Source organism: Strix uralensis, chromosome 14 (assembly GCF_047716275.1).
Source record: "Strix uralensis isolate ZFMK-TIS-50842 chromosome 14, bStrUra1, whole genome shotgun sequence".
In the NCBI taxonomy this organism is placed as follows: Eukaryota; Metazoa; Chordata; class Aves; order Strigiformes; family Strigidae; genus Strix; species Strix uralensis.
In genome coordinates, this window is record NC_133985.1 from 2,532,689 (window position 1) to 2,553,412 (window position 20,724).

The 20,724-nt window shown below is 48.3% G+C and overlaps 2 protein-coding genes across 13 annotated transcripts in view; one reads left to right on the forward strand and one right to left on the reverse strand.

The window, feature by feature from the left end:
- Positions 1–14,364, forward strand: part of NRG2 (neuregulin 2) — a 171,453-nt gene extending 157,089 nt beyond the window's left edge. For 3 of the 5 annotated variants that reach the window (XM_074884117.1, XM_074884119.1, XM_074884122.1), the window contains 6 exons: positions 1,110–1,133; positions 5,468–5,570; positions 6,458–6,581; positions 7,804–7,931; positions 10,577–10,801; positions 11,888–14,364. In XM_074884117.1, coding sequence (XP_074740218.1) covers positions 1,110–1,133; positions 5,468–5,570; positions 6,458–6,581; positions 7,804–7,931; positions 10,577–10,801; positions 11,888–12,545 — 1,262 coding nt within the window. In that variant the 3' untranslated portion in view covers positions 12,546–14,364. The remainder of the gene's footprint in view (positions 1–1,109; positions 1,134–5,467; positions 5,571–6,457; positions 6,582–7,803; positions 7,932–10,576; positions 10,802–11,887) is intronic. The other 2 variants (XM_074884118.1, XM_074884121.1) reach the window with 1 other exon arrangement.
- Positions 14,365–18,121: 3,757 nt separating this feature from the next.
- The window catches only part of PSD2 (pleckstrin and Sec7 domain containing 2), an 87,461-nt gene continuing 84,858 nt past the window's right edge, over positions 18,122–20,724 (reverse strand). For all 8 annotated transcript variants that reach the window (XM_074883848.1, XM_074883847.1, XM_074883846.1 and 5 more), the window contains one exon: positions 18,122–19,884. In XM_074883848.1, coding sequence (XP_074739949.1) covers positions 19,678–19,884 — 207 coding nt within the window. In that variant the 3' untranslated portion in view covers positions 18,122–19,677. The remainder of the gene's footprint in view (positions 19,885–20,724) is intronic.

Genomic DNA, 20,724 nt, shown 5'->3' on the forward strand with positions numbered 1-20,724 from the left:
GTGTATGGTGATTGGGAACAGCAGAGCTCACTTTTTTGTATAATGGTAAGTATGGAGAACTTCAATGTTTATGTACGAAAACCTATCTTTAGGTGAGGCCTGTACCAGGAAAATTACTAAAATTCAGGATAGCTGTTTTGGATAACTGTGCTGTTGATTCATTAGGTAAACTGCTTAGCACTATCTCTGCAAGATGAACTGCGATCTTACTTGTAATGAATACGAATCTGAAAGCAGATGCTCCAATTTGTGCTTTTTTCAGAATGATTGTTGTTTCTAAAACAATGCAGAACCACAGCAGGAGTGAAATTTGGAAGATCACAGACTTGAGGGAAACTTTCCGTGCAATTTGCACTTTTAGATCTGCAAGGGATCCGTTGCCTTGCCTGGGCGACTCATCACTTGCAGCAGCGGTGGTTCAGCTGCAGATCTGTGCTGCCCAGAGCTGTGCTCGCACAACTGCCGTGCCGTCAGGCGATTTACAGGCAATGCTGCCAGATGACGCTGTGCATCCGAGACCAGACTTGAGGTCGCGGGCAGAAGAATTGTGCTGGCAGGCCTCAGGGCCCCGTGCAAGTGCCCGCACATCTGTCTGCCCAGTGCTCTTCTTTGGTGCACCGGCCCCCAGGCAGAGAGGGGCGTGTGAAACCACGTGGGGCATATTTTGCCTGTAGAAAGTGAATGAAAGGTTTTTACCAGGTTCATGCAGTCGCTATGTGTTTTGACCTGTCAGGAGTTGTTTCAGAACAAGTGTACCTTTTTTTTCTTTTTTCTTTTCATTTTTTTTTTTTTTTCCTGCCTAAACTGTGAATTCCACATCAGGTACTAACAAACATGGCTCATCTCAAAAGAATTCATAATTAACTAAAAGAATTCATAATTAACTTCCACTGCAATTTGTTTGGGTCTTTCTTTACATAAGGTATAAGCTCTGGTGGGAATTTGAAATGCTCTGAAGCATACACTGTCTTCTGTGTAACTGCTGCTGAGCCTACAGAAAAGCTAACCTGCTGTAACTGCACAGTGTGTGTGTTTGTATATTAGAGATCTCTGACAGACCTGTTTTTCTTTTTCTCTTTCTCTTCCTTGTCTTCTTTCTGCATTGGCAGAGCATCTTGGATTTGAATTAAAGGGTATGGAACAACCATTCATTTATTAATCAGAAGCCATTAAGAGCTGCCCACATTATATTTATGGCTTTAATGGGATGATTAAAAAATCAGCTGTTCTGTTCTCTTCTCTGGCACCAAGATAGATATTTGGATTGAAAAAACCAAAACAAAACAAAACAAAACACAAAATTTAAATGTAAACCTATAAAAATGCATGTGTATTTTTAGCAGCACTTTTTTCTTTGTTTCAAACAGCAGCCTGGTGTGTGTGGCGTGACTGGGATGTTACAATTGCCATACGTCTCCTCATTTAACATGCTTTTGTGTATTTAACTGAAAAGCTGGAGTTTGTGTCCATCCAAAAGGTTGCCAGCAGGCACCACTTGGGAACGGGCAGGCATTCCAGGAACAGGAAGGCAAGTTTTAGGAAGATCAGGGCTTTTGTAGAAATCGCCATCCTAGACGCACTAACCTCCACTGGCTCCTACGAAGGGTCAGAGCAAGCTTTGCCATTCCTCCTCCCAAAGGTTAGCAGCATATTTCAGTTGTTGACTGGGAGGAAATTGTTCCAAGAAAGGTGGCATGAGATAAGTTAGTCTAAGAAAACAGTGAGCCCAGGGAAGTCAGTAGTCTTCCATGAGAGTAGAGGGTGTAACGGTGAGCATCATGGTGGCAAGCTGAAGTTTGGGAAAACACTACAGTAACTTAAATGCTTTTAAAAATATCCCCTTTGGGCAATTACCTGCTCCTGCCCAGTTGCTCATAATCTTATTATTTTTCTTCCATTCTCCTCAGTCTGTTTTTAGAAACATATCAAGTATCTCTTGGATAAGCACCTGGGAAATTAGATCCTTGAGGCTAGGTTTCCCTTGAATTTACAGGCCAACTGCAGGGAGGGCTTGGCCAGATGAGAGCAGAGAGATTGATCTTTATCACTTAAAAACATTGACGCAGCAGTGCCAGCCAGAGCAGATCTTCACAGGAAGATGCTTCAATTCCATTTGCTAGAGGTATGGGGACACCAATCTTTCACTTCTGGATCCTAAAATGTCTTCTCTGGTCCCTGAGGTAGAGGGACGTGCACTAAGTGAAGCTGGAGAAACTTGTCTTCTCCGGTTTTTGCATGCCTGATCCACTGGGATTGGTGTGTATCCCCAAGCAGTTCTTCCCTGCTGCAGAAACTGTGTGCACTTTGTGGTCAGGTGTTTCAGAGAAAGTGGTGCTGCTAATGCTAATACACTTAAATAAACTTTAAAATTGAGGATTTTTGACATCCCTTTTTTGTTGACCTTTTGTCCTTTTCCTCATCCATTCTTAATGTCATCACAGAACCGCACACATCCCGTTTCCAGTCTGCAGTCGTCTCTTCTCTGTCATTCGTCTTTCACTTTCATGCGTTGCTGTGACACCCATGGCTGGACTGTGATTCTGTCGGCATTATGTGGCACCACATGGTTTGTTCATAGTGTTTGCTGCTGTAGAGTGACGATGCTGCTGATGAAGACCTGGTGTTTGTAGAGCATAGAGACACAAATGGACAAGTCCTGCTCCAGGATCTTACCTTCTCAAATGCAAAACTGTAGTGTGCATTCTCTTCTTTTCTTTCTGTCACTGTTGAGATGGTTTTGTGCAACATGAAGACACTGTGTTATCAAGCATCAACTTTAATGAGATGTTAGGAGCCAAGCTAAATTACTGTCAGCAGGTCATTTAGTTTTTAGTTTTGCAGCAGTGATGCGCAGCCTCACACTTCACTGCTTCACATAGCAGAGCTGTCAGCTCAAGACAGAGAGGCTAAATCTGCATTTCTGATGAACTGAAACATTCCTCATGCAATTCAGGTGAAGGTTCAGAACAGTCAGACATGCCAGAGTCAGGGTCCCATACTGACATGATCACCACAACAGAAGCTGTGATTTGAGCCTTAGGAGAAATTCTGACATGTAGGTAATAAGTAAAAAAAAAAAAAAAAAAAAAAAAAAAGAAGCCATAGTTTTTATGGCTTTGCTCTTTCTCCCTCCTCCATGATTCAAAGGAAAAAAAGTCTTTGTAGCCACAAACATAGCTGGTGAAGTATCTTCAAAAAAATTGGCTGGGTCCATGGTGAAAACTGACCACCTGCCCAGCCTTTTTTTTGGTAAAAGTAGTTTTTCCTGGGTGGTGGCAAAATTCTTGCCCAGTGCCATCCGTAACCAGGACATGATCCTGGCTGGTTTTCCTGATTCTGATAAAATCTCTGAAACTCGGGTCTGAAGGAAAAAGCTGTACAGCTGAATTTAGGTCCCAGAGGTGTGCAAGAGCAAGAAAACTTGTCTGCCATGGTTGCTGATGCCTGGAATGGGGCATCTGTGCAAGGAACACACACCACTGAAGGACGTGTTCACCCCAGAGTGAGTTCTTTCCCCATGCCATCTCCACTTGGTTCCTTGTAGTAAAACACTAGGAGTGTAAGGTCAGCCAGCACCCAAACACCCCTCTATGAGCAGGTCACAGGCTGTACAGGCTCTGGCTCTGAGGAGGTGCAGCCGACTGTGAAGCTGCTGCAGCACAGGAAATTTCAGCCCAAGTGAGACCCATGACCTGTCATTCCCGGTCCACAGCACTGTGGAGATGGAGTCTGGGAGAGTCTCAGTTGCTCACCTGTCTAGTGAATGGTGAGACATTGCCTTCCTGGCAACTCCACCGGCACCCTGAGCACCTCATGAAGCCAAAGGCCAGTGCGCAAACAAAACGGATGGAAATGTATTCCTTTAAAGTGTAGTTTTGCAGCACAGTCGTGAAGCAAGCTCTGCTGATTATGTTTTGCATCTTCATGCCAGGGCTGTCATTCTCAGCCCTAGTTTAGCAAGTCTTTCTTCATTCCCATTTTGAGAGTTAGAAAGAGATAAACATTTTTCCTAGCACCTTTTTTTTTCTTCCAAAAATGCCTTTTCCTTCCTAAAATGGCAAGCTGAAATTGAGTTGAATATTGAGTTATCTGGAATGTTTCATTGCTTCCCCCTTGCTTTTTTCCTAAAGTCCCAGGAGTTTCTGGGACCAGAGCAGTTTCTCTTCTCATTTTGTATTTTGTTCTTTGGTAGCACTGGGTATATCATATATTCCATTCAAGGTGTTTAGTGTGGCATGGGGAACCATGCTGAGCACAGCAACCATGGCATGAGTTTTATTGCCTAATCTATATGAAAAAATATTTCCGTTAATATTAAAGAAGTCACAAACCCCAATAACCTCATCAACACATAGTATGGGGGCATGAGGACATCGTTTGCAGATGCTGAACTAAAATGCTCATGGCAGCTGAACACTGAGTCTCTCTCAGTCATCCAGCTGGAGAACCAAAGGTCAGTGGAGATTGCTGGATGTCACCGGAGCATCTGCTCTGGTGTAGCCACAGAGGAAGAGGTGTCATTGCCGTGCTATTGCTGCCTAGGTGTAGTTGAGTTAAGCTGCAAGCAATATGCTAGCATTTCCTTGGAGCTTTGATTAATGTGAATGCATTACCTCACGTCCAGCATGGTCTGGGTTTTCATGCAAGTGACTGATTTTTCTGGTTTGAAAGGTGGTCCATGACAAATGGCGATATCTGAGAGAAGCAGCAGCGTGCTGCTTGAATTTTGTGTGTGCATCTGCGTTACCTGGTGCAATGGAATTAATTGCTTCCTAGGGTTTCATTAAAAATCCATAACTGTAATTGGTTACTGTATTTACTCCACTCCCTTTTCTTTGTCTAATGCACTATCACAATTCCATCCTCATTCTGCCTTTTGACTGTTTTAGGATGTCCCTTTCAGCACCTACATGCTTTGGGGCCTGTTGCTCGGTGGTTTCTAGCACACTGCTGAGCTCCAGGGCATGCAGCCGCTGCAAGGAAAAGGCATTCTGAGTCCGTCAGAACAGAGAGCCTGTGATGAGAGCATCACAAGGCATACGTGTACTGGGTGAGTGGGGGATGCTTGGGGAATTCCTTGGTAGGCTACTAAATTACCGAGAAGGGGGGATCTGCTGGAAGGGAGAGGAGAGTTGTGGGGCTTTTTGAGATTAGTCACCAAGTTATGCTGCGGGAAAAGAAGAGAAAACAAGAAACATGTTTGAGTGCAGAAGGGGTGAGCTACTGAGCAAGAGAGGGTGAAGGTGCAGAGAAACAAAAGGAGTGAAGGTCTCCTGAGGGGTGAGTAAGGTTGGGCCAGCTGGTCTCAGGTTTGGGGCAGCTATTAGAGACAGGCAGTGGATTGGTAGGAGGTCTGACCCAGCCCTGTTTTCCATCTTACACACACACAGTGCTGGTTCCTGTGCAGCCAGACGCATCCCCGGTGCTGGAGCCCATTTGTAACTGCTTTGTTTCTCTCCATTTGCAGAAGCAGAAGAGCTCTACCAGAAGAGAGTTTTAACCATCACGGGAATCTGTGTTGCCTTGCTTGTGGTGGGCATCGTCTGTGTGGTAGCTTACTGTAAAACCAAGTGAGTATGGGTGGTTAACAGACAACAACTGGCCAGAGGTTACTGAGTGGTACTGCTCATGCTTCCATGCTCTTCACCCAAATGCTGTTTCGAAGAGATGTTGTGCTGTGGTATTCCCAGGAAGGTCTCATGAAGGAGGCCAGTGAAGCCATCTACCATGCTGTGCCTGAGCAGGATGTTTTCCTGGAACTGTTTGCTTATCCGCTGATTCAGCATCATTTCGCCCAGCCAGGTGATGCTGTGTTACTGGAAAAAGCTGGCCCCTAAGCCAGCAGCTCATCTCCTGACAGCAGAAGCACACTGTGGACACAGCTAGGTATATTTCAGGGACTTTCAGAGCAATCTTGATGGAACAAGAGGCTTGGGGCAGCCTTCCCTGCCTGGACAGCACCCCTGTACCTCACCTCAGTTCAGGGTGCCCTAGGACAGGGGATGTCTTGTGGAGTGGATGCTCTTCCAGGGGCATGTGCAGGCTTTGCCACTTTGTGCTTAATGCAGGACAGGTCAAGTGCCTTGCCACCAGAACCAAGACAGGACCTGCTTCCTCCTTTCCTTCTCCCCGCTTTTCTCCTCTGCCCCCAGCACCATGGTGACTCTGGCTCCACTGCATTGTGCTGGGCCTTGTCTTGCAAAAGGGGACACTGGACCCAGCTTCCCAAATTACCCGTGATGTGAAATGTTCACCTTGTTTTGAAAAAGCAGCAGAAGGTGGCAAATGTTGAATGCCTTGTTTCTTCCTGTTTGCAGGTTTCCACAAACACCATTGAAACATCAAGTGTGTCCGAGACATGTCTTCTCTATCATCTGCATCCCCCAGGTGTCTCTAGGGCCAAAGAGCCCCATGAGATAAGTCTTCCTAATAGATTTTTTTCCTTTCTGTTTTAAAGGAAACAAAGAAAACAAATGCATAATCACTTACGGCAGAACATGTGCCCTGCCCATCAGAACAGGAGCCTTGCGAACGGGCCAAGTCATCCACGTTTGGATCCTGAGGAAATCCAAATGGCCGATGTAAGACCTTTTGTCTCCATCTCCCTGCATGTTACTGAGTGCCTATTTTCCGCTGAGGATTTGACATGGATGTGTATGCTTACACATCTGTGTGCTTGTGCGTGAGGAGCAAAACACTAACAAACTTGAACAAAAAGATGAGATTCTGCATAGAAACATTTCCAGAACCAACATCTGAAGGGAAATAGATTTTATTTTGAGGCACAGGGTGAGACTAGGGCACAGGCTTGTTTTGAAGAATCCATTGTCCTCTAAGAGAGATGTTTCCAGTTTATTAAGCTATCCTGTCAAGCCCCACTTCGCAGCATGGCAAATGCGGTCAGCACAGCAGTGCCCAGAGTCACCGCAGTGACCACACCGTGCTGAAGCATGTCATGGTGAACTGGTCAGCACCACTTTAACCCACCTGCCTGTGCCAAGAGTTGCATCCTGGGCAAGGTGGGATGTCCTGGTGGACTGTCAGTGTCACACCAGTGAGAATGATCTAAGAATTTAGGACGAGATCCAGGAGGGCAGTTCAGCCAGTCTCGTGAGTTCAGTCACATGAGATTCCCAGCAAACTCCATGAACTCAATAGGATGGACTATCAACATGCTTAAGTGCCTTGCTGGACCAAGACATTGAAAGGGGTCAGAAAAAGGGAGGGGGAGGCAGAGCCAAACAAAAAAGAAGTACTGATGGAAATGAGTACAATAAGCCAGTTACAAGCTCTGCTGGGTCACCCTTTTGATGTTAAAATTCAGCTAGGGTGAATCCCGGCCATGAAGGAAGAGGAGAAGGGAATTTCTAAGAACCACAGCCCTCTGGCCCGAACATACTGAATCCCCCCGAGACCTTAGTGTCCCTTGTTAGATGAATATCTCATCATAAATATTTGGATTACACCTGGTGTTTCTGCAGGACTCCAATCTCTGGCAGATCTCATGTGGTCGTCTTTGTGCTTGTGTTGGGTGTATAACCTCATGTGAGCACATGGTACCACCATCCTCTGGGGAACTCCTTGGCTCTTCATACCCTTCTGCAGTCCCCGTGCCATGGCCCTTTTCCAGTGTTCAAAGTGCGGGAGCAGAGAAGAGCTTCCAGCCTCCTTGTTTCTTTCCATTGGGTGCAGAGCTGCCGAGTCCTCATCCGATTTCAGCAGAAATATCCAAGCCAGCTGAATTTGGCTGTGGCAGTGTTGGCAAGCTGATGGCTGATCTGTGTTATTCTTCATATTTTGCAGTATATTTCTAAGAATGTTTCTGCCACTGAGCATGTGATCCGAAGGGAAACAGAGACGACCTTTTCAGGAAGTCACTCCTGCTCCCCATCTCATCACTGCTCCACAGCCACTCCAACGTCCAGCCAGAGGTGATGTATACCATTTTCCCCTGAACTTTCTCCTGCTGTTTTCCTTAGGATGCTATGAGATTCAAAGCCAGTGAAAGGTTTTCCTTTCATCTCCCTTTCTGTTTTTACTTGATGTTTGGCACTACACTGGGATACAGGCCATGCTAACACTGCGGCTCTTTGTGGGCACAGCTAGTTAGTGAGAGGTGTGGAAAGGTGTGATCCTTGACCTGCAGCGAGGTGCCAGCAGGAACGTGCAGTACTGACATAGCTGGAAACTAGGAGGAAATGAAGTTGTGCTTTCATGCTTTGCACAGACACAAACAGGAGGATGCATCTAAGAAAGGTTTTGCAAGTTGTGTTTGTAACCACACTGGACACCTGTAATAATTCATTAAGCACACAGGTTATTTGTTTCATGCTTGATGTATTTAGAATGTATTTGCTTTGTGGAAGGCAAAGTACACAAAATATCACAAAATGTTTTGGCCAGTTCCTCAAAGTTAGGGTCTGACTTGGGAGTCATAGTTTTTCACCAGAAAAAACACTCCTGTGCAATTTATCTCAGTCCAGAAACTTATGGTAGAATCTCAGCCTCTGAGGTGGTGGCACCTCTTTCACTGGAAATCTTTCTGAAGCTCTCAGGAACACTGGGGCTAGCAGCAAAGTACCAATAATTCTTGCTACACAGGATGAGGCATCATTTTTTTTACATTTCAAAATAGCCATCAGGGGACGAGCAACATAGCTCAGAAGCTGAAGTTCTCATGGGTTTTGAGTGCATTTAAATTGCTGATGGAGCTTCCCTATTTTTATGACATCCGGAAAAGTCCTTTAAATGCTCTAGAGAAAGTCCTGTGCTGTTTTGGGTTTGGATTTTCAGGTTCCTTCTCTTGTGCTTCTTTCAGTGACAGTGTTTCTCTAGGAGAGCACTTGCCTTTGAAAAGGTACAGGGTACAAGGGGGCCATATCTACAGCCTGCTGATGACATATAGATCACATTGCATTGATTTCATAAAGCAAAAGATGTCCTTCATTAGCCTGATGTCTGCATTCATCCAGGGAGCAATGAATCACAGAATTGTCTAGGTTGGAAAAGGCCTTGAAGATCATCCTTTCAGTTAAAGCTCAAAGATGGCTCCTGGCAGGTTTCTTCAGGGTTTGGGCATGCATCAGGGATGAGCTAGTACTCTTAGTGTACAATGCATCAGATCAACTTGCGATATTGAACTTAGGTTTCCAGGTGAATTCCTCCCCAGACTTCTCTGGCTAGACCTTGAACAAGTAGACAGCGAGCCAAGAACGGCTTGCTGGGAATGACTGCATTTGTCCGGGAAAATCCTACCCCTGGTGAGGCACACGGTGTTTTCCAGGTTTTTCTGAATTTGTATGCTGCAGGCCAACCCTGGCTAGGTGTGTGCAGGCTTGGGCCAGGTGCACAGAGGCTCCTGTGCCTGCAGAGCTGCACCTTGCTGGCCTTCCATGCTCACTTCAAAGTCCTGGGACTGCAGAGCCATCTCTGGGCACCTCCTGAAGACGAAAAGGTGTGTCTGGAGGGCAGCATTAACACACGAGAGCTGTGGGGAGGCACCTACCTTGCATAGCCTCTGGTCCTGGCTACCTGCCACCTAATCTTCCGGAGTCAAGTGCAGCAAGCAGGTGTTTCTTGAAGTCATGCCAGAGGCAAACTACTGGCATAATCAGGCTCCATTTTACTTGATCAGTACCTCTAATGAGGACACCGTTTGAAATTATAAATGAGTGGTTGCAGCCAAGCATGTGCCTGGAGCCACCAACAATTAAGAAGTTCTTGGGAAGTCTTAACGAGGCCTGCTCTCCTCTGCAAACCCCCACCCAAAATCCTCTGCTGGCACAGATCCATCTGGTGCAGTTTGGGAGTTCAGAGCTGTTGCTCTAATGGATCCCATACTTCTGCCATGGAGAGGGGCCAGCCTGGTGGCCGTGGTGCAGGTGGAGCCCTGCTGTGTGCATGGCCCCCTGTGTCCCTGGTAAGTCCTTGTGGGATGTCTTCTTTGCACCAAGACTAGGGCAGGCGGAGGTCCAAGTGCTCAGCAAGGTATAGACATAGTTTTTGTCTAGCACCCTGAAAGTGTTTTGCTGCCAAAATCTTTTGTAAAACAGTGGAAACTGAGCATCTAGATGTACCTTTGGTATGCTTTTCTCTGCTGATGGCAAAGTAATTTTGAGTGGTTTTTTCTGGTTCCTTTCTGGTAGCATTTCTGAAGGGGCTGTCAGTTGGACATGCAGATGACACATTTGAAGATCCTTTGTGGACTTGCCTTGGCATGGCCAGTGCTTTGTTCCACTCCCAGAACACTTTGCAAGCACAAAGCAGAATTTCCCTGGCCTCCTTCCAGAGGCTGTCCCATCCTGTGCCTGGATGTCAGGAGGTGGTGTGATAAATACCTGTTATGCACTGGTTTGCCTTTCTTTACCCTCTGATCATATCTCTAGGAAGTAGCAAAGAAAGTCAAATCAAAGGCAGAGTTGGAAAGTTGGGCAGCCCTGGCCAGATGTATCCTAGTGAGAGAGAGAAAGGGGACTCCAGTGCAGAGCAGATTGTGAGCTGTGCCTGCATACAGCTCTTTGGAGAAGACGTCGGTGGGAATTCCTTGCTCACTGTCCATATGGGGTTTGGTCCACAGACATGAAAGCCACACCTGGAGCTTGGAGCGGACAGAGAGTCTGACTTCAGATTCCCAGTCTGGGATAATGCTGTCCTCGGTGGGAACCAGTAAATGCAACAGCCCTGCGTGCGTGGAGGCACGGGCTCGCCGCGGGGCCGCCTTCTGCATCGAGGACTCGCGGAGGCCCATGACGCAGTATCGTGACTCAGTGGATTCTCTGCGGGACTCACCACACAGCGAGAGGTCAGACCCCACTGCGTGGTGCTGCCCTGGCACAGCAGAGGCGAGCCATGCCCTCTGTGCCATACACTAACATGCCTCTGCCCAGCCCTAGAGCAGCAGTCCGGTGGTAGCACTGGAGAAACTCTGACTCTGGTCCTACCAGAGGAAGCCACTACTCCAGGAGGCCACTCTGGTAGGAGCAGCAGCAAGGACTGCACCTGCTCACCTGGTGGCAATGTAGGTTTGGAGCACGGGGATGAGAGGAGCAGAAAATACCTGGCTGCAGTCAGCAACTGGCAAAGAAAAACTGCCTGAAAGCACACCCCGTGCAGCTTGGTGGGATGGCCCTCAAATATATGGGGAAAAGATCTTCATCCTCAGCATTGTCCTGGGTGGCAAGGGGTGCTGTATGTGGGCACAGCCTTGGGAGAAGGCTCTGTGTGACCCAGCCTTCTGGAGAACACAACTGTGGAGCTGAAACACATCAGCCAGTGAGAGGCAGCCAGGTCTGGTTCCTCATGGCACAGAAGCTCATCTCCACCCTTGCTTCAGCCCTTTGTGGGTAGCCGTGGGCGACCCTGGTTGGCCACTTTCAGGCAGTTACCCTTCAAGGCGGTGGGATGTGTCCATGGGGCAGCATCTCCTGCTCTTTCATTCCTGTCCCCGGTCCATTCAGGCAGGCTGACCCAGCTTGTACAGACGTCTCATACTTCACAAGACACACGGGTAAAAAGGCACCGGATGAGCCAGGGAGCCTGGGCAGCTGAAAGGAGCGGAGACACCAATTGGCAAGTCTTGACTCAGCCTGCTGGGAGATGCTGCAAGGTTTGCAGTGATGCAGGGTGGGAATTGCCCACTGAGACCCTCAGGAGAGGCAGTCCTGGGGTGCACAGTGCATGGTGCCCAAGCACCCACCGAAGCCAGCAGCTCATGCTCCCTCAGCACAGTGGTGCAAGGTCCCTCTGCCTGGTTCCCCAGGAGATGCCAAGCTCCAGGACCAGGTGCACTGGAGGCCTCATGGGTCCCTGCACCAGGTATTCAGCAGAGGACACATCTGGAGGTTTTGGGGGTTGTTCAGTGTCTAAACAGAGGTGTTGCTTTTTTCAGGTACGTGTCAGCCCTGACCACACCAGCACGCCTGTCGCCCGTTGACTTCCACTACTCGATGGCCACGCAGGTGCCCACCTTCGAGATCACCTCCCCCAACTCAGCGCATGCCGTATCCCTGCCGCCGGCGGCCCCCATCAGCTTCCGCGTGGAGGAACAGCAGCCCCTCCTACGGCGGTACCAGCTCCCCTTCCAGGACACGCAGAGGTACGACAGCTACTACCAAAGGAAGACCTACCTAAATGACAGCATGGGGAGCCTGCCCTCCAGCCCCTTCCGCATCACGGAGGACGACGAGTACGAGACGACGCAGGAGTACGTCACAGCGCTAGAGCAGCCAAAGAAAACAGCCAGCAGCAACAGGCGGTGGAAAAAATCCAAACTGAATGGGCACATCCCTCACAGAGCCAGAGCCGTCCGGGACTCCTTCTCCTTGAGCAGCGCCTCTTACAGTGAGTCTGACGAGGAGCTGGTGGCCGAGAGCACCCCGTTCCTAAGCACTCAGAACAATGAGGCGGCGCACACAGAGTCGCCCCCGCTCCACCGGCCGGGCGACAGCCGGACTCACTACTCCTGCAGCAGACACAGCGCTCACGGGGAGAGCGGGCCCAGCAGCCTGGCGCACACGACGCCCAAACCGGACCCGGATCCTCTCTAGGCGCCTCTCAGACTCGCGCGCCCACAGACGTAACCCGCATGGAGGAGGCTGAGGAGGGAGACGAGACAAAACAAAACAAAAATAAATATTTTTATTTTATATAAAAGAGGGAAAAAATATAACAAATAAAATGTTTTATTTTCATTTTAGCAAAGTTGTCTTATAATAGCTAACGACAATGACTTTTTTATAGGGAATCTCTATTTATATGTAATGTCTTGATTTACAGCTTCCGAGAAAAAAGAAGTAAAAAAAAAAAAAAAAAAGAAGAAGAAAAGAAAACAAACAATAAAGTTTAAAAAAAGTGGGCCAATTTTTGACTACTTAAAAATAGAAAACAAAACTATCGTGGTGCCTTTTGCTGTATGCTAGTGCTGGGATTCATGCCGAGGATTCTGTTTCAGTAGCATTTTTAAGATCATAGATTTTTGTTTGGGAGACAACCTGTCACAAGGGCGCTCTTCTGTTGGAAGAAAACAGCCTCGCCACTTTGCCCCGTACCCTGCTATTAATGGTCTTATTCTTTAAGGTATCGTTTAAACACACATCAAGGACATGAGTGGGAGCATTTCCATTATCATGTCTCATGGGGATCTGTCTTGCCCTGTAAAATACTTGTACTTAAATCAGGAGAAAAAGAAACCCAACAGCACGGTACTGAAATGCAGAAATAATGTTTCTTTTGCCACACAGGTAGGAAGAGAAAATGAAATTGCGCAGCAGCAGCAGCCCTTACAATATAGCTCTCAACCTTTGGCCATTTCACCTGTGGGTCTGAAGTTGGGTTGTCACAGGTTTGTAGTCAAGCAAGGCAGACACCCGTAGGAATGTGGTGAAATAATACCCCGTTAGGTATGGTTGAATCCAGTTCACTGAAGCCAGCCCTGGCAGGCAGACGGCCCTGCATGGTGGTCCCAACAGGGCGGTCTCCATTCAGCTGCGGTGGCCCGTGGCTCCATTGCCATACTGGTGCCGTGCTGGCCGCGGCGTCCCCTTGACCGAGCGGCGTAGCCGCAGCGCGGCATTGGCCACGGTGTCGCGTGCCGTGATGCTGTAGGGCTGCCGGGGCTGTGGCGTCCTCTGTGCCATGCTTGGCCGTGGCTCTGGCAGTGCCGGGAGGACGCCCAGAGGGCAGGCCCGCCGTGCAGCATGGCTGTGCCTTGCCCTGGATGCCGTGCCAGGTGGCTGCCAGCCATGCTGCCTCAGGGTTTGGTGGGAGTCTGAACGAGCACTTCTGGCCCCGCTTGTCGCCCCTGCGTTGGCCGGGAAGGGCCCTGCGTGGGGCAACCCAGCGAGCGGATTCTTCTGTACTGCTGTGCCATATGTTGTAAAGACAGTTGTTACCGTCACGTCTTGCCATTGATGATGGACGTCGTGTTTCCAAACTCGGAGCGGCTCTGGCCATCAGCTCTGTGGCGCAAAGAGACAGTCCTGCGTGTCCAGGCAGCAGAGCATCCCCCGTGGAAGTGCCCCTCTCTCCTCAGTTCTCTGCAGCAAACCTGTTTACATTGTAGCCTGACTTTTTTCTTTTTATATTTTTACTTCTGCATGTCCTTTGCATTTCAGATACTGTAGATTGGATGCATGGTGAAGCTGTGACTGAGAAGATAATACAACAATTGACAGTGTATTTCATTTAACTTTTAGCAATAAAGTAACTAAACCCTCTATTCCTCACCCATGATGGGGTCAGATAGAAAACTCTGCTAATTTGTCATAAGATGATTGTCAAAGTTTGCTCTGGATTGTCTGAATGTCAGAACTCTCGACTGTTTAACACTTGAACATTTTTTATATTATAAATAAAATAAGAAAGAACAAGTTGTGGGTCCTTTAATCTCAGGCAATCTAGGGTCAGATGGGGAGCTGTGACAGGTACCATACATGGAATCACAGACAGGTTGAGGTTGGAATAGACTTCTGGAGGTCAACTGGTCCAACTCCTCTGCTCAACCAGCTCACCCAGAGCCAGTTGCCCAGGACTGTGCCCAGTCAGGTTTTGAATATCCCCAGGGATGGCAACACCACAACTTCTCTGGGCAATGTCTGCAGTGCTTGGTCACCCTCAAAGCAAGAAGGGTCTTCTGTTCAGACTGAATTTCCTGTTTTCTAATTTGTGCTTATTGCCGCTTGTCCTGTCACTGGACACTGCTAAGAAGAGTCCAGCTCCCTCTTCTTCATTGCCTCCCATCAGGTATTTATACACATGGATAAGGTCTCCCTGAGCCTTCTCTTCTCCAGGCTGACTCCCAGCTCTCTCAGCCTCTCCTCATATGAACGATGCTCTGGTTCTGTAAACATTTTTCTGCCTGTGGATACCCAGAGGTGGGTGTTTTTCTACCTGGCATAGACTTTTGACCTTCACTGCAGGGCTCAGGAGTTGAGGCTTACTGAGGTGAGTTGATGTTACCCACAAGTCTCCTGGGGGGATGCCATTCTTTCTCCACCTGCAGACCTGGAGCTCCCCCTTCACCCTACCTGTGGAAGCTTTGTGTTCTGTCAAGAAAGGCCAAGATGCATGGCAGGTGCTTCACATGCTGGCACTGATTTCAGTGATTTTTACAGTATAATGGACATGTGTTGGGTCCAATTCTGCAAGTGCTGTGCTGCCTTGCAACATCTGCCCACCCACAAAATAGATCCCTCCTTCAGCTCTTCCATGGCAGGTCTGTGTCTCTGGCTAGCCCCCACATAGGGGAATCACTGAGAATATGGTATATTCACAGGAAGCACAGTTCCTGACGCTCAGTCCAGCTTGGACCCCACTCACTTGTTCCTGCTCAGTGAGATGAACTGGTGTGCAAAAGTCCCAGCTGAACTCACCCAGTAGAAGAAGGATCTGCTACACACTGGTCTGATGCAACCCCGTAGGAATGCACAGAGCCATGAGAGAAGTCCCCAGTCCTCACAATGATGCCCATGCTGAAGGCCAGGCTAAGCACACCCACAGCCTGGACTGCTTTTGCCCCAACACCCTCAGAATGTCCACTGCCTCGGAGCTGACCTGACTGGTCACAGGCTACCCCTAACATCCATCCCACATGCTGTAGGAACTCCAGCCAGATCAGAGGGCTCAGCACTTCACCCTAAATAAAGGCATCTCAACACTGATTTCCTAAAATGTTAGACTAACGGATTCTGCCCTCCTGCCAAGGGGCCCATGTGACCCAACAGCAATGTGCAAAGGAGGTCTTAAATGTCTAGGACTGGACATAAGTATGCTAGGGTCAAGTCATGATTTGGGTGACATTTGCCATGTAACCTTTGGACACATCATGCCCCACTTCTGCACAGCCCCAAGCCCTGCTGGCTGAAAGCAGCAGTACTGTGCAGCTCTCCACCCTCCCATTACTCCTGGGACAAGCTGTGACTCCCCACTGCCGTTGGTCCCCCAACTTATCTCCTTCAGCAGCTCTTGGAGTGTGGTGAGATGGACAGGAATGGGCAGAGAGCACCTGACCCCCGGAAGGGACATGTGTGGGAGGTCACTGAGGGGAAGGATCCCTGGGGAAACCAGCCACATAGAAACGAGAGATGGGGAGCCTTTGAGTTCCCAAAGCAACCCCATCTCCCTGCCTGGCTCTCCTCAGCATCTGTGAGCTGGTGAGCTCTGTTCATGGAGAAGTGCCCCCAGGGCTAGCACAGCAGCATCTGCATTGCAAGAAGGCTGCAGCTCTTGGGCCTCCTGCTGCTGCGCTCTGGGCTGGGGTGCAGAGCGATGATGTGGCCAAATTTCGGGGTGTGCTCAGTGCAGCTGACCCACAACTGGCATCACCATCATGGTCTGCTCCCTGGGTCCCTCCTCAGAAGGAGTTGCAGGTGCCCAGCGCTGCCCTATACAGGGGGATGTTTTACAGCTCCATGGTTTGCAGGTACCTGTGGTGCTCTGCATCTGCTGAGACATGGCAGCCTCATAATTTCTTGTGGTGATTTCTTGTTCAACATGCCCCTTGATTCCCATAATTGTGTTCTATATTTGGAGGCAGTTACACCACTTCAATTTTCTCTCCAATTGCCTCTGAAGGAAGCCTGTCTCTCTCTCCTTTTTCCCTGGCTGGTTTATTTTTAGACCCCTCATTTCCAGCCATGTGTACTCCTAGGCTTCGGCCGTAAATATTTTACATCAATTTTCACGGGTTGGGGGAGCCACCGAAGCCTCCTGCCAGCTCTGCTCTGCATGTATGATGCCTTTGCCACCCTTCCCAGAGGAGAGGGAATTGCTCTGCTGACACAGATGGAGTGATGCACGCAGTAGAGGAGTGTCAGATACTGCCTCCCCCTAAAAAAAGTCCCTCTAAAATGAATTTGATGTCAGAGTATTTCCAGGAGAAGGGGCCTGGCAGGAAGGTCACGCTGAACCAGCACCATTAGGGGATGCTGTCTGAGACCCGGAGCAGCTGTGCTGCCTGCTATAGGGCCTGGCAAAGGCTGGGGCTGTGTCAGAAAGTGCATTTGGGTACTTCCAGAAGGAGAAGAAGATATGTCTGCTTAATTCCTCTGAGATGCTGCTTTTCTCTCTTAGTGGTGGATGGTTGAGTCCTTCACCTCCAGGTAAGGAAAGAGGAAGAAAAAAAGCATTTTCTTCCTGGTCACAAGCTGAGGCTGCAGGTTGGTCAAACAAGGCATTTTTAGGTGCTCTCAGTGCCCTCTTCTAGGTAAGATACTCACCACATCAGGGCAACCTGCTGATTGTCAATAAGTGCAAGTTTAACCCTCTTAGCTGTTTTGCCAAGAGCTGTTTAATGCCAGCTGCCACTCCTTTCCATATCCATGGGGTGGTGAGTGTCATAGCTCTGGGGCTCCTTCCTGGTGCCCAGAGGAGACTTTGCAAGATCCTGCTCTTCCCTGCAACTTACTCTCAACTGAGGATGGCAGACTGGCACCTTTAATCTGGGGGACTGAGCTGCTCTTGGTGGCTTCCTCAAACACACTGGAGATGTCACTGCCTGCTGGAGAGGATGGTCAGAAAGGACAGGCTGAGGTACAAAAAATTACCTGGGATTTTGGAGAGCAAGAGTCAGGCCTGGCTTTCCTACAGGCTTCCACTCTGTAAGTCTGGGCACCAGATGATTCATGTGAGTAGCAGCACTTTGGAGGTCTTCAGTGCAAGGGGTGCCTGCACACTACCTGACACAGCAAAGCACATGATGCCTTGGAGAAACAACCATGACACTCAACGTAGCCACTGGGAACAGTTTCCAGAACACCTGCAACCACCAATGCAGATGTTGGTATCTTTCTCCTCCCATAAACCTCTAGGCTGCATGTGGACAGACAGACCTGGGATGCACCTGACAGAGGGAAGAATTACCTGATTGTGTTCCCAAAGCAGCCCATCTGGCCACACCTGCTCTACAGGTGAGCCATCTGTCCAAAGCATGGGCAGGCCAGTGCTTTCAGCTCCCAGGAGGATGGGTGGGCATGTGGAAAGGCACTGTGATTTTCTGGTGCTGTCTGTCCTTAGGAAATTGGCTTTCATGTGGCAGGTGCTGGTGGAGATCTGTGTCAGCCTGGCCATGGAGTGCTGTGAAGTCTGGGACCAATCCAGCACACAGTAGAACTGTACTTTAGACCAATTCTCTTTACCAACAGATTCAGCTTTATTGTTATTCTTTTTTACATGATTCTTAGTGCATCAGTTCAAATAAACTATCAAACTGTACAAAGAAACAGAGATAAAAGAAGAGGTGACAAAGTTGGGCAGAGGTTTTTAGTGTCATGAACCATCATGGAAAACAGTAGTCCGTAGGCTCTCAAACGTTAAAGGTCCAAATAAATCTTACTTTGTTTAAAAAAATGCTGCAAAATATAAACAATAAATGACTCTAATTAGCAGCTACAAGATCCCGCAAAACTGGAACTTGATTACTGTGAATGCACCTAGGGGAAAGAAAAGCAATCTGAGCTAAAGGACGAAACCAAACAGTGAAATAAATAAATAAAGTGCGGGAGCACAGTAGCGGCATTGAAATGCAGAGGAATCACTTCTAGCACAACAGTAAATCATTGGACCACAGACAGCAGAAAGGAACAGAAACACAATTCCCCGCTTAAAAGAGTATAGTATGTGCATTGCAAAATGGAGGAAGTACAACGTTGATGGGCAGGTCGAATTGCTCCTGCACACAAAGGTTCAGCAGAATCCGAAGCACAGCTCCAATTGTGCCTCGAACCCAAAGTGATGGATGCCATGGATGCTAAATACGCAGCCACTTGGCCAGTTTGTCTGAACAAGCAGGAACAGGAGAGCGATGTTTCACAGCAAAGCCAGGTGGGATTTCCATTCGCATAAAAAAAAAAAAAAAAAAGGAGGAAAAAAAAAAAAAAGATACATAGGCTACTGCGTTTTTTTAAAACATCCTGGTGGGCTGGTCAGACCCTCCACGGTCCCTAGTGTCTTCCCCAGGCATCTTGCCTTCACTTGCACACTGAGGTTAAAAACCCACGTTAAAGTTTCCTTATATATATATATTTATTTATATATATTCATATGTATATGTATATATATATATAAAAAGGATAAGGTGACAGAGGGCACTTCAGGCCTCTCCTGCTGTGGACAGATGACATTCCCACATGCCGTGCTGAAGACACCTCTCACTAGGTTGGTGACTAGCTCATGACACCCATCCTATCCTGATGTGTTGATCGGTGCTCCTCTCGGGGGAGGGACATGCTCCCTGCCACTCTGTGCCCTTGTCTGGGAGTGCTGGTGGTGCCACAGACTGTTGTCTCAGCTGAGTTTCCTGCACTGCCAGGAACTGTGGACGTGAACCAGTGGGGACTCCAGGGAGAGAAGGAGGAGGAGAGAGAGGGCTGGTGGAGAAAAGAGCAACTTGGCCCTTGGAGAACCAGCATATCCCTTTGTTGTGCAGGCTGCAGTAGGAGGGAAAGAAAAGCCACTGGTGCCGTTGGGGGTGAAGAAGAGATGGCATGTCTATGATGCTGAAATGCCAGAGCATTGCCAGAGAGTGTCAACTAAAGCTTCTTCAATTTCTTTCACTAGAGCGATCACCGTGTCATACATGTCTACGGTTTTGCTCATGTAATTTCCTAGGTAAATTGTGCTCATCAATCTAGTCCAGGACCGCAAAGCATCACCAGTTCATCCTCCCTGTGCAGGCGTTCCTTGTTAAGTGTTCTGCTCTAAAATGTCCTTTTCTGCCTTACAGCTGATGGACATGTGTCCTTGGCTCAAGGAAGGGCTTGAATGTGTCTTCCGCAAAGCAATATCGTCAGCTTCCACCTTGAAGAAATTGGTTTCAATTCTCTCCAGGTCATCTGTCCCGACTTTTATCTTCATGCACAGCAGGTTGATGTATGTCTCATAGCGGCTCTTCTGCAGGGAAAGAGGGAACAGAGAGCCTGGGAACAGGGACAGGCCACGGCATGCGGGCAAAGCAGAGACAATGCCATCTGCTACTGCAGGAAAACACATCCTATATGGTCGGGATCCCCTCTAATCATACCCAACCAGTATTGTTTGACCTCAGCACAATGCCTGGTCTGTGCAAAGCCTGCAAAGACTGATCAACCCATCGTTGAAAGGGTTAAGGAGAAAGAGGAGGGTTGTGTAAGACTCTCCAGCTGCTCTTATGGGTCTTGACTGCTACTCTGATTGTATAAGGTGGATACTGGAGGCAAAATAAGACCAACAGCTCTGCTCCTTCCTCATTTAGGGGTTCCCCTCAATTGATTCAAATACTTCTGCTTGCCATTGTTTCCATCCAGTGTTACTGCTCAGTTGTGCCCACATTGTTTCTCACAGAGCACAGCATAAAGGGAGGTATCTCCTCCCTGCCTGGCACGTTTAGTCCAAGGCTAGATGGGACCTCTTTTTACAGACTTGTGTAATACTCGTCCTTTCCCCTAATATCTCAGAGGCAGCCTATACTCGTTTCTTTGTCAGCACAGAGAAACAAGCATTTCTAGAGCATATCTCATAAGACAGATGAGATGAATTATGCTCTGGAAGTGCCAACTTCTCCTTGCAGACAGAAAAGGCAGCCTGGAGAAAATACTCAGATGAAGACTTCTCTGCAGGCATCCAAAACACGATGTCTGGAAACCAGGAGGCAGCAGCAAGCAACTATTTGAAGGGTTGGTATGAAGACAAGGGAACCAGCAGCCAGAAACTGTGGCTTTGGAGAGTCAGGCTGGGCATTACACAAAAGGGTGG